Consider the following 14,121-nt stretch of genomic DNA (forward strand, 5'->3'; position numbering starts at 1 on the left):
CTCTAGCAAGAATCTAATCCTCATGCATGCATTTCTTCAAACACTCTAACGCATCAATTCAAACATGAATTGATCACCAACTGAATTGTGCAAGTTATCTCTAACCTTGCATCCAATTCACTTATTGAATAGTAGATCTGAATTCTTAAATTCTTTCTCAAGCACTCTAACAATTCCAAGCTTAGATTTATTCGGCCAATCTAAAAAATTGCAGATCTGAATTCTCTTTCAAACAATTCAGATCTTGCAAACTCAGATATGAGAATTCAGATCTGAGTTTTGAAGGTTTAATTGGCTGAATTGATCTACAATTAACCCTTATTCAAGAAACTTCAAGAACAATTCACACCCATTCGAATGAATCAAAAAGAAATTGATTGTTGATCTAAAATTTTACAAACATAATTGCATCAAAAAAGAATGGAAGAGGGAGGAAGAAAAACAAAATTACAACAAGGAAGTTGAATTCAAATCAAAGAAAAATGAAACTAGAATGAAATTGTTACAATAGATCTCTGAATCAAAAACCCCCAATTTTGAACTCACATTCTCTTCTTGCTAGTTTGACTTGAACTCCTTCAGCCCTTCTTCTTCTCCTCTTTGCGCATATCCCTTCTTCTCTTCTCTTCTCTTCAAGGTGTTCCAAACTCTAGGAGTGGGAGAGCCTTTCTCTCAAGCAAATGAACACCTTTCCCCCTTATAGAGGCCTCCTTATATAGATTTTCAAGGGGGGCATTGCCCCTTCTTGAAGCCTCCAGAATAGGGTGTATTACACCTCCTTGAACTTTCTAGAGTTCTCTTGAAAGCCTTCTAAGAGTTGCCGCCCCTAGCTCTTTGGGCTGCTATTTGGGTTGCACTTAAGTTCCCTCTTAGCACATGATAGCTACACTCTAGGCTGTTCTTTTAGGCTGAGAATGGGCCTTCTCTACTGGGCTGAATTTTACTCTTTGCCAGGTTTTCTTTTCTTGGGTTTTTTCAAGGAATCAACTTGTTCTTCTTGGGCCGAAGTGCTCTCTCTTGCTTCCACAACTGGGCTGGGCTGAAATTGGTCTTGTTGAACCTTCTTTTTCTTTCATTTTTTCTTTCTCTTTCTTGGATTAATTACCCCTGAAATATTTTCTTATCATTAAACTAAATTAGGGAAAAATTAAATAAAAATGGCATAAAAATCCATGCAAAGAACTCATAAATTATAGATAAATTGTATGTTCATCATGCACAAAATTGATTGTGTTTATTTTGACATCTAGATGACATATACCATTATGGTCTGTTGACCGTGCTAGGAATTTTTTTAGCTTATTCTATTATGCCCAGTTTGTACTTTATGACTTAGGGATAGGGATTTTGTAAATACTTTGATATGAAAATGGGTTTGCTTGCATTAAACTAGTAGGGATCCCTTCATGCTTAAGTATTTATTAAAGTCACTAGAACCAAGAATGTTGACATCCTTGCTTTGGTTCTATAAAAAAATTGAAATTCTTGCTAAAAAAATAACAATAGACCAAGTGAGAGATTTTTAGAATAATCAAGTTCATGGTCACATTGTTGGAATTATGATAATGTTCTTAACATTTATTGAACTGCTAAGGGAACCGAAGCAAGTTGAAGCCTTTTGAAGCATCAAAGTCTTTAACGGACAGACCTTTTGATTGCCTCAAGAACACCTACAAATAGAAACAGTCACCACTTGGCAAAGCTGCCATTTCAATCATCTTTTTCCCATCTTCTAGGCTTGGAGTCGAATGGAGAGCGTTGGAGACTAAGGGCATGTCTGTTTCCTCTTAACTCTTACCTCTTAAGAGGAACCTTGCAGATTTAAGAGGAAAGTGGATGTTCGTTTCCTCGTCTCTTATCTCTTAAAGTGGAATCTTATATTTCTTTGTTTTCCAATCATACCTACAAAACACAAAAAGCTTTTATTATTATTATTATTATTATTATTATTATTATTATTATTATTATTATTATTGTTGTTGTTGTTGTTGTTGTTGTTGTTGTTGTTGTTGATTATTATTAATTAATAATAATTATTACTATTAATTATTAACAATTGTTAATAATAATTATCACTTATTAATTATAAAATTCATATTAATAGTAAATGAATTATTAATTAAATATTTATTATTATTATTATTAATTATAGATTAATAAGAATTAATATAATTAATTATTATTAATATTTGATCATTATCAATTGTTATTTATTAATTAACTATTATAATAATAATGATTTGTAATAAATTAAATATTAACTATTATATTAATTAATAATTATTATTATAAGTAATTATAAATTAACATAAATTATTTATTAATAATTATTAATTTTTATTGAATTACATATACAAACAAAAAATCTCATTTATGAGATTAAAATGGACATTTGACAATTTTCAGAATTCAGAATAAATTTCTTTGCATTTAGAGTTCAGAGGAAAGAAAAGTTCACTAATACCAATATACCTCTTAATGTAATTATTGCACTTTCAAATGTTAGACATCAAAGCAAATGAACAGGCCCTAAGAAGGGATGAGGTAGAGTTTGCAAGCTCGGATCAACTAAATAAAATGTAAGGCTCTATTTTAAATACATATTTGCATTTTTATGATTTCACAATATTTTTAAGCCAATTTCCAATAAAAATACTTCATAAAAGGCCAGCCCAAAGAAAAAGGAGTAACCGTCTAATGTAATCTAATTTGTAATCAAAGATAGACTAAAAGTGCAATAACACCCCAACTTACACCATATATGAACATCACATATGCTCCTTTCTATGTTTAAAATAATTACACTATAATATTAAGGGCTCCCATTCTATGTTTAAAATAACTTCATTATGATACTAGTTAAGGGCTCCCATTCCATGTTTGAGTCACCAGAAAAAAAGCATCAACACTGCTCTACCATTCCCACATCATCCAATTCAAAACACAGAGTCCAGCCTGCTGTTATTAACTCGCTCGACACTGACTGGAGCAAAAAAAGGTCAGGTATACATTATAAGCCTTGTCTACGTAGCTTCTGCAAATCCCACTTGGAGGTTACTGAAGTCAAACACCGTGTGATAAACTCCCATGAAGACATCTCCAAGAATCCTGCACACACATTGTCTCCATAAATATACAGAAATAAATAAATCAAGAAATGCTCAAGCAGGCTTTACAAGGATATGCAATTAAAAAACGCCATTATGATGTCTCTCCTGGCTATTGGGGACCTTGCTCTTGGGAAGGGTGGATTAGACATGGACCAGAAAAACCTCAGAGCACTTTAGCAAGAAGTAGTCACCCTCAGACTTAAAGGTCAGCCCTGTTCACGAGGCTCTTGCCAAGGCGGGGTCTGGGGAGAAATGCATGTATGCAGCACCACTGCAGATACTCGTTTGGCTTCGGTCAGGTCAACGCCTGTTAAAGCAAGCCTTGCATTGGGAATATCTCCATAAATAATATTTATGTAAGAGGCTGTTCACAGTAAACCTGTTCATGGGCCGGGCCGGGTTTTGATTCTTTATTAACATAAAAATGTTAGGCGCGAGCCCGGCCCAACCAACGGGCCTACAATTTGGGCCCGAGCCCGGCTCAGATAAAAAGCCCAAAGCCCGACCTAATAAAAGAAATTCAAATTTTTCCCTATTCAAATGAACATTTTCTATTTTAATTTAGATGTTTTTTTCCCCTATTTAAATGTCCTACAAGTGAATCAACAACATTCTCAAATCAAAAAATTTATTCAAATGGACATCACATATGGTTTTTACTTAGGTTTAACTATAGGTCAAACCGAGCCAGGCCGGGCTCGAACCGGGCTATTTTGGCAAAGCCCGAACCCGATTCAAATTTTATGCAGGCCAGGCTTTTTGGCCCGAGGTTAAGCCTGCGGGCCAAAAAGCCTGTTCAAGCCCGTATGGGAGTCGAGCCGGGCCAGGCCGGCCCGTCGGGCCACCTGGCCCATGAACAAGTTTAGGTGTGAACCACGGGCTTAAGCCCGTCTGGGAGTCGAGCCGGGCCGGGCCGGGCCGGGCCACCTGGCCCATGAACAGGTTTAGGTGTGAACCACGGGCTTGTCCTAACCGAAGCCGATCTGGAGGCGTTTCCAAGATTTGAGCCCTGGTCACTGAGGTCGCAATGGAGAAACCAACCATTGTGCCAAGGCCCACCCTCGTCATAAATAAATAAGAAAAGGTAAAATTAAACCCGTATTTCGATGATTGTCAGCTCAAGATTTTACCATTGCCCCAAGCAACATTACACCGTAAAATTAGTGGATAATGTTGTTGGACGTTTGGACCCATAAGATCCCAAGCAAACTACCTCATGGCTGTGACACAAAATTAAGAATGAAATGCAAGGTGCGATAAATCAAATTCTGCATACCACTTTATAAGCATAAACACCCACAGAGATAATAACATACCAGAGTGGACCTTGAGCAGATTGAAAATCCAATGTTATAAATCCGCTGATGCAGACAGTGATGTCCCCCTTTACAGTTTTAAGAATGTACTGAAAAAGTAAGACAAATTAGTAAACATAGGTATGAAGAATTAGCCTAACCATAAAAATGGATCATAAAATACAGAACTCTGGATCATTTTTTCCAAGTTTGAATATCTAAAGAAAATTTATTAACAGCTGCACAAATCTAATATCTATCAGAAACACGCAATGTTAGCAAGGCAGGTTTCATCATAAACCTCGAGAAACTCAAAACAAGAGTCATAAAAAACTAAACCTGTTCCGGAGTGAGGGTGAAAAGCTTATCCCCTATGAAAAATGAAACATCTGGCAAGCCTACAAGACTATCACAATCAATAATCGACTCTCCTGCAGGACTTGGCATCTTCTCACACAACTGAAATATAATTGAAATTGACTCAGGATTTTATCATCCGGGCAAAGCTCAGCATGAAAAAAAGTCATAGTTTCAGAAATAAACGACCTCATTGGCATAGCGGAAAACTACTTCCTTGGTTTGTTTTAGCCTAAGCTGGTTGCGGATCCAAACAACGGCCATCTCACAGGTAGTACATAGTACACTGTCACCAGATGATGACCCCTCGTTTTGTTTTTCAACGACTTTTTTTATGTCAGAACTGCATGAAATCAAATTTGGTCTCAGTAAGGTGTGAATTGAAAATGAAAGGGTAAACCATGAAAACAAAAACACTTCCAGACCTCACGTGCTGAGTCCCGTTGAAAAAGCAAAGACCAATTTGTGTACATACTTTGTCAGGTTGTATCTATAAAGTATAGAAGTGAAATATTTATACAACATCCTTCAGCCACAAAACTTCGTAAAAGTATAAAAGGATTATTTGATTAATGAGAAAAATAAGAAATGTTCAAGAATAAAAATACCCCTGCTGTTAGGAGTTCCCATATCAAATCTCCATATTCAGAGACAACTGCTTTACATTCCATGCTCATTACTCCCTCTGCTCCAATGGCATGATTGATTTCAGTCACAACAGTCTGGATTTGAAGATGAATTAGAATATAGTAGAAAAGGGGATGGACACAAGAAATGAAAGGAGCTGAAAAAATGAATAAAAACAAATAAATCAATCTTGAAGATCTGTGTGGCAATAAAGCACATACAGGTGGACCAGCAAGCAATGAAGTTCCTGAATCCACTATAGCAGCACAACCAGCTTCACAGAATCCTGAAAAATATGAATCCAAACTTGAGAAATGCTTGTTAGTTCTCAAAGAAAAGATAATTACCAATGTTGCTCCCAATTATCAGAATTTTATGGTTGTTGATGGCTGTAATGGCTTTTTGAAGGAATAAGAGAGAAAATAGGAAGAGAGAAAAGAGAAAAAAATTCCTTGAATCACTCACAGGGTGCCTAGAATCACTTTAGGGCATGGGAATCACTCACTATAGTAAGCATAAGTTGAAGAAAACTCAATATATTTCATTGCCTTTTGTGTAAAACATCCATACATATTTAGAGACTCTAAACTCATAATAATCCTAGGAGCCAAACTCATAATAATCTTAGGAGTCAAACTGTTAGACTCAATAATCCTAGTAGGACTCAAACTAAGCTGTCATATCCAATTTCGATTCAAAGAAGACTCAATAACTCTAATCTTACTAATGCAATGACTCTGAAATTTTAAACATAAACAAACTATAACTAGACAAATTAAACCCTATCAATGAACCCCACAGAAAATTGCAAAATGGAAAAAATACCCCTACTGTCCAAAAATACAAAATACAAAATTTCATAAAATTCCAATTTTGACTCTTCAGCTCCTACATCATTCTCCCCCAATTCAAAAAAAAAAAACTCATCCTCAAGTTGAAAAGTTGATATGCCCCAATTACAAAAGTAGGACTTCCTACAACTACATGCTTGGACTGTAGAGTAGAGGGCACACATAGAACTAGAAAAGGATCTTGAAAAAACATATTTCCAAAACACTACCTTCCATAGCCATCTTTGTTCTACTATCCTTGGTTCTTCAACAAACTCTAAGACTCCTTCCATTGTTGATATTGGGGGAACTCGTGCTATGTCAGGTTGTAATTCTTGAATTAGTTCTACTTGAACTTGAAGGGTAAAGTCACTTACTTCCTTACTAGGATCTACTACAATCAACACATTTGTATCTTGCACCTGAATTTCTTTAACTTGCTCCGCTTCTATTTCTTCTTAGTCATTAACCTCAAGTTGATCATGGGTGTTGGAAACTCCAGCAATTTCTATTTTTTCTTGGCATGCACCCTCTTGATTTTTAATGTCTAGAACTTCTATAGCTTGAAATTCTTCTTCTTTAGCTTCATCCTCAACTTCAACTCTAGGATAGGCATCAACATGCAAGGAATCATCTACTTTCTTTTCAACTCTGTACCTTCTTCCAATTGACTTCAAGTTATTTGTTGTAACCTATTGCTTCTTCTTTTGCTCGAAATTAGTCAACTCCATATGTAGATCATCATGAAAGTCTAGTGGGATGTACTTTTGTTGCAAACACCTCTTCGTCTCTGCCCATGTACTAATTGGATCATCACCTCTATTTTTAGTCCTCGCTCAAGAGTTCTCCACCATACTTTAGCATGACACATCAGATTCATGCGCGCAAATCCAATCCTTTGATTGCCAAACGTATCATGCTAATCAAAATATTCTTCTAGTTCAGAAACCCAATCAAAGAATGCTTACAGATCATCATCTCCTTTGAAATTCGGTATTTCCCTTTCTCTTCTAACATGTTTGAAGACCTTATTCCTGTAGCCAACATTATTTAGATATGTTTTCTTCCACCATCTTCTCAAATAAGTCAACCAAAGACCCTTCATATGGGTCAAAAACCCAATCATCATTGGTTGTAGACCTGTAAGATTGTTTAGAAGATACCCTAGGCCTATAGAACCGATCACTTTGTGAGAACGTAGTGAATAAACCATTAGCTCTGATACCAGTTGATGTAGGGCCAGCTCAATTCTAGTCCTTAGAGAATGTTGAATGGTCTTCTTGATCAGAATTTTATGCCTAATGATGGCTGCAATGGCTTCTTGAAGGAATAAGAGAGAAAATAGGGAGAGAAAGAAGAGAGAAAATACCTGGAATCACTCACAAGGTGCCTAGAATCACTCTAGGGCATGGGAATCATTCACCATAGTTAGCATATGCTGAAGAAAACACAATATACACACACATATATAGACTTTAAACTCATAATAATCCTAGGAGTCAAAACTGTTAGACTCATAATAGTCTTAGCAGTCAAACTATTAGACTCAATAATCCTAGTAGGACTCAAACTAAGTTGTCATATCCAAGTTCAATTCAAAGAAGACTTAATAACTCTAATCCTACTTATGCAATGACTCTGAAATTTTAAACATAAACAAACTATAATTAGACAAATTAAACCCTATCAATGGACCCCATAGAAAAGTGAAAAATGTCAAAAATACCCCTACTATCCCAAAATACAAAAAATACAAAATTTCATAAAATTCCAATTTTGACTCTTTAGCTCCTGCATCAGGTGGACTGGGAAAGGTCCTAATCTCTAGCATTTTTTAGTGGCTGCTCTTGGACTGGAACCCATGTTCTCACACATTTCAAAATGAGGTTTTACCATTACACCAAGCAATGACCCCTTCAATATAAGAATGTTAGCTCTATCAGCACAATTTGTACAACATAATGGTGAATCCGTTTTTTGATAACTATCAGGCCCATGATTCATCCTCAATGAGAATGTTATTGTAATAAATGTCAGACCCATCAAGAGTTAAAGTTTAATTTTGATTAATGCTCTATTGGAAGAATGATTGATCCTATAAAAGATTTTGGACTTTATTGTTCAACAGTAGTTTCAAGTTTATTTTGATTCATTAGCCAGAGAGGTAATCTTCAACTAACTTATAAAATATAGTAGGATGGGTTCATGATAACAACGCATTACCCGTTGAATAGCTCCCAACGAAAATGTCTCCCATCTCAAACTGGAGAAAGAAGACAAATGCAACAAATATAAGTTCTTTAATAACAAACAAAAATGGCGGAGTATTTATCCAAAAAAATAAGAAATGACAGTTTTGATGAAAGGAAATTCACCTGCCAGTATCCCTTTTTGGTAATAGGAACATAAGTATGTTTTCCCTTAAAGTGATTTGGATCAACACCACCAAAGACTATCTCACCTCCTTCCACTGACTGTGGATCTCGGTTTAGCCAGAAAGAGAAGACGGCATCATTTACCAAACCTTGCTCAACCATGTTGTACCTTCATAATGAGCATAGATCAGTATATCTGAGGCATTGAAGGTTTAGAACAAGAGTAGGATAAAGTATTTCCCTTTCTTTTCTCCAACAAAAAAGGAATATTAAGAACAGTTAACTGTTGGACTGTGTAAAACCATACCAGACAGGCACAACATTCCCAACAGAAATTTCCTGAAATCCAAGTCCAAGTATTCCATCAAACTTTGCCAATAAGAAAGGAAGCATTTGTTCACGTGTAGCTTCGATGAAAACCTAAAATTTAACACATGCATAACCATTAGTGCATCCAAATTATGGATAATGTATTTGATATAAAATCAGAAAAAAAATGAACCCACTTGATCTTTAACAATGAGATCCCCAATTTGCACGTTGTCTTGACTGAAGAAGCCAGAAATTGATCCAGATCCATAATGAATGCTGCAAGAATTTCCTGATTTGGATTTCCACAATAATTTGAGCACAGATCCTCTCAATAACGAAATAATCAAAATCTTTATTTATTAGACCATGAACTTGTAATTCTTGACCAAGTCTTTTGGAGATCAAGAAAGTCTAAAAGACATTTGGGTATTACCAATTTTGGTGTATGTACTTGAATGAGTTGACTTGTATTTGGAGTGAAAATAGCAAGCAATCTGCAAAGAAGAGTAGTAATTGTAGACAAATCACTGACAGTAACTACTGAAGACCAAGATATCATAAAGAACTCACAGAAAAATAGCACTTCGATGACGGGACCCAGAGGTTCGAACTTCCAGTATCAAATATGACAGTGAAGTTCTGTGGTGGAGAACCAATGCCAATCTCTCCATAGTATTGAGCATTCAAATAATTCTTTAGAGATACAATATCTTCATTGAAATCATGCAGGTTATGATGGATGTCCCAAAGACTACCTGCATATTTGCTCATTTTGTTCACTAGTTTCGTAGCATTTAGACTGGTAGGATCCAATGGTCTCTTCTTTAAACCAATCCTCACTAACCCATTAGAGAAAGCATGGAGTGCTAAGGCACTTGTCAGAGCTGATAAACAGAAACACAGCAGCAGTAACTTCCACCTCATGTTTTATCTGGTTAAGAAAGAAAGAGCAACAGTGGGAAAAAAAGAAATAAAATGATGTTATACGGTGGTTAAAATGAGGTAAAAAATCTGATAAGTTTGTATCGGTTATTAGCTACCTATGGAAATGTAATAAAAAGAGGGGAAATAAATAATAGAAATCTCAAAACTATAAGTATTCAACCAAACTAACAAAGAGAAACAAAGGAATAGATAACCTGAAATTAGTAAATAAAGAATATGTTAGGTTTGAAATATGGCTCAACAAAAATGCCTGAAAGTTTAACAAATATATTAGAGGGGTAGCAGTAAGGTGCATATCTTGAATCTTGGAATCAGTTATGCTATATCAAAATAGGGTTTTCATCACAAGAATGATACTTGAAACGTAACTCTCCCCCTGTTTCTCGTTCATTAACTTTTTTAACCCCACATTCCATATAATACATTTAGAGCAATTCTATAGTGCAGAAACATTCTTTTCAGTACCAATACCAAAAAACCGCCAATAGACTGAAATAGTGAAATCCCAAAATCATTGCACAGTTAGGCTGCAAGTCTTGCCTACATAGGATACAACAGTTACAGTCTCAGTCTGCAGCATCTAAGCTTTCATGATGCCGGTACTGCAAAACATATTTTTGTACCATAAAATTTGCAATAAATGTTAACATTCTAAGGGTTCTTATTACCCTTTTCGATTTTCTATTTCACATTAAAAGTTCATGTCAAACAGCATTTGCAATTATTTGCCCGCTTAATATACTGAGTAGTTAAAATCCCTATGAAGATGGGAAGTGACTCTATCAATGTTGTCATACTCGTACCAGATACAAAATTGTCTTGCTCACTGGGTTACAGGTTGGACGGTCCAACTGTCCAGTTCAACTGTTCAACCCGCTCAAATAAAAATTGAATAAAAACAAAAAATTTAAAAAGTATCAAACCTCCCCCAGGGCTTGAGCAATTTTAGCCACTTCTCTCCATGAGTTAATAACACAAAAAGAGCTAGAGGATACTTCTAAGCACTCTATTATTATAGTTAAAATCCATCACCAGTGGCATATAGAAATTGTAACACTCAGTTCTAGAATTCACAGTTCATCCATTGTTACTCCTTGTGTTGCCTTCAAGATATATGAAGGATTAGGATGACAGAATCTTTTGGGACTTTTCTCATTGGAGTAAAAATGCTAGGTAAAAAGTAGAAAATGAGGTTAAATAGTTAGATAAGGTTGGAGAACATTGGAACTATTCAATCAACAGTTTTAGTCAGTCCAATTTGATGACCTTGAACAATAAGAAATGGGTTCGACTATGACACCGGAAAGGCATGATACTGGAAAAATTTATGACCAATCAACCGGTATCATAAAAGGGGTGACCAATCCGGTGGTATTCATCATAATTCAGAGGGTGCTTTGAATACACTTCTTCCATATAATTCAGACATTGAACTCATACAAAAACCTTAAAAGGTTAGATTCATAGAAACATCGATAGAAGTTAAAAGAATAAGCTAAAACTCCATGGATTACAGAAATGAAAGAAACTAAAAAGAAACCATACCATAGCAAGCAACTAAGAAATTAAAAAGGAAGAAGAGTCGTAGTTTCATAAGATAAGACTATTGCTGTGTTATAGTGGCATTAACAACTACTAGGTCATGAACCTCCTAAAACCCATCAAGATATCAAGAAGCGAAAAACGAGCAAAAACACTGAAACAAGTTCAGTAAAATCAGAAAAAAGCTAGAAGAAGAATTATGCTGAGAGAAGACAAAAGCAAGCAAGACCACACAGCACTAGCTCTACACACGCATCCCTACAGAAAGTCATATTCCATACAAGCAAATGCTAAAAGAAAGGAAAAAGAATGGAATAAACAGAGCATGACAAGACAACAACTGCTATAAACACATGCACGGAAATCATATTTGCAGCTAGAAATCCATCAAAACAAGTCATCAACGAAGGGAACAACCATTGTTGCCACTCTAACTTGATTATGCATGGTAAAGTAATAAGGAAGAGTATAGGATATAGCCATCGAAAAAAAAAAGAGTACAGAAGAAGAATATGACGATGAAGAAAACATGGGCATACCTGACTGAAATTAAGCAATTATCGCCGCTCTACTGGAGGAGAGACTCAGGGCAAGTATCCATAAATACAGAGAGGAAGGTACTTATTACTGGAGCAGTGGAGCTGCTCTGATACAAACAACTGCAACGACCTGCCTCCATGGTATATGACCAATATACCCCTTTTTGTTCATGAAATAATGTGAAAACACCGAGAAGTTTCCTTCTAGTATAACGTACGGGGAATGTACAATATGAGCCATTGATCGGGACGGGAAGGGGGCGAAGGACAAAAGTTAAGCAACTTTTTCTTATTTATTTAATATATTTAATTTTTAATGAGCGAACGAAGCAAGAGGCTGAATCTGCTCCTTACACCTGACGCTCACAGGCGCCTCACACGCACATTCTATCATGCATTGACAACTTCTCCCGTACTTATTATCTATTGATGTTCTCAATGCACGATGGATCTGTCTGTGAAGCGGCCACTTGTGAGGAGCAGATCCCGTCACACGAAGCAACTGACTTTTTTATACAAGTACACCAACAAACGAAAAACCTGATCAAGGATAAGGTCCTAAGGAGTGGTTCTTAAGCTAGTCGTTACGTGCGGTATAAAAACTCCGCTCCTCACTCCATGAATAATACTATACAAGTACGAGAGATGTTTTAATATTATACTAAGTACGGGAGATAGTCCCGCTGTGCGGCTGATACATGTTTTTGGGAGTGTTTTGTAACGAGCAGATCGGATTTAATATAAAGAGCAAATCGAAACCGGATTCACATTGGGTCCCAATAGACTGCATCCGCACATCCCAACTTGTTAGTCATATTTTTTTATGACAAATACGGGAAAAGTTTTCAGTGTATGCTGTGATATGAATATGGGGCGCGTGTGGGCGTGATGTGTTGAGAGTCAATCCAAACTCCAAGCGTTGTTGTATATACTCATGAGTTTGGATATCCCCGGATAGGAGTGGATTCGAGCCGAACCAAGTCGAATAGTATTAGGTTTGAGCTCGGTTCGAGAGTATTCTATAACGCTCGATTTTGGTTTGAGTTAGAACTTTGAGTTTGAGCTCGGTTCAAATAAAAAGTTCATAAGTTCAAGCTCGTTTTGATTCGAATTCGGCTTGGTTCGAGCTCGATTTTGAGAAAAAATATTTTATAAAAATAAAAATTATATATAAAAAGTTATTTTAAATTTAAAAAATTAAGAATTATAATAATTAATAATTATAATATTTTTATTATATATTATTATTATATATATTCAAGCTAGCTCGTGAGCCTCACGAGCCAACCTCTAATAGGCTCGAGCTCGGTTCAGCTCGGTTCTCGTGAAAAGCTCGGCTCGTTGCCACCCCTACCTACGAATAAAACATGTCCCAACACCCTGTCAATATGATATGATTCACACATCTAACCTTTACACTAAAACCCATCATAAAAATGGGACCGGCCATGTATGGAATGTATGATGAGTTTACATATTAGGAGCATGTCCATACTCATAATTGAAACGATTCTTCACAAAACACACCTCACACTGATCTCACAGCCCCATCTCACCGTGTAATAGAAACATCTCCCGTACTTTGTATTGTTATTCATGAGGAGACATTCCTAATGCACAGAGGGATGATACTATGAGGTCGGGTGTGAGATGCCTCTATGAAGAGCATATCTCAATGTGTTTGGAGGACGTATATGTTCGGGTTATGGTTGACCTGGCCTTGGGTGCCACATGTCACTTCCACGGCTGTCTTATCTCTTCGGCCATGCCGGCATCATGTCAAATGGATAAGTGTGACCAAGATAGAAGAGTGTTGTATGGATAAAAAAGAATTGGCCCATCAAATTGTAAAAAGACTCTTTAGGATCTGTTTGGTTCATAGTTAGAATCTAAATCGGAATAGACGAATGGTATATTTTCCTCATTACTTGTGGAGGAATTTTTTTTTTTTACCAACAAAAAATCCGGTCTTTTATTAAAAAAATAACAAAAGTAACATGAGAACGTGGAGGCAAGGATTTAAGGAAGTAAGACCTAAAAAAGAGAAGACCAAAATACCATACTTGATATCTAGAAAGCGTTCATATTGACCAACACTCCCTTAATTGTCATTACAAGATTAAAAAAAAAAACTAAAATTGATTGAATCAAGAAGAATGATAAGGATTGGCCAGCACTAACGAAGGCAT

General features: G+C 36.0%; 1 protein-coding gene across 1 annotated transcript; it reads right to left on the reverse strand.

The window, feature by feature from the left end:
- Nucleotides 1–2,687: 2,687 nt before the first annotated feature.
- LOC148860961 (cyprosin-like) lies at nt 2,688–12,137 on the reverse strand. The gene is made up of 14 exons (XM_088983443.1): nt 11,933–12,137; nt 9,477–9,837; nt 9,340–9,400; nt 9,101–9,195; nt 8,902–9,014; nt 8,595–8,763; nt 8,443–8,482; nt 5,611–5,675; nt 5,371–5,484; nt 5,188–5,252; nt 4,952–5,105; nt 4,745–4,864; nt 4,427–4,515; nt 2,688–3,108 (listed from the first exon to the last, which is right to left on the reverse strand). Exons 2-14 carry the CDS (start codon nt 9,828–9,830, stop codon nt 3,024–3,026), a joined length of 1,524 nt encoding a protein of 507 aa, XP_088839569.1. The 5' UTR covers nt 9,831–9,837; nt 11,933–12,137; the 3' UTR covers nt 2,688–3,023.
- Between the last annotated feature and the right edge of the window lie 1,984 nt (nt 12,138–14,121).

This window comes from Nelumbo lutea, chromosome 4, assembly GCF_056320005.1.
Source record: "Nelumbo lutea isolate HS-2025 chromosome 4, American lotus-T2T, whole genome shotgun sequence".
Taxonomy (NCBI): domain Eukaryota; kingdom Viridiplantae; phylum Streptophyta; class Magnoliopsida; order Proteales; family Nelumbonaceae; genus Nelumbo; species Nelumbo lutea.

Excerpts from the sequence above, each read along its gene's own strand:
- LOC148860961 (XM_088983443.1), bottom strand. The coding sequence starts at position 9,830 with ATGAGGTGGAAGTTACTGCTGCTGTGTTTCTGTTTATCAGCTCTGACA. Across the intron at positions 9,015-9,100 it reads ATCTCATTGTTAAAGATCAA|GTTTTCATCGAAGCTACACG; the intron begins GTGGGTTCATTT and ends GTTAAATTTTAG. Across the intron at positions 5,485-5,610 it reads CATTGCTTGCTGGTCCACCT|ACTGTTGTGACTGAAATCAA; the intron begins GTATGTGCTTTA and ends CTTCAAATCCAG.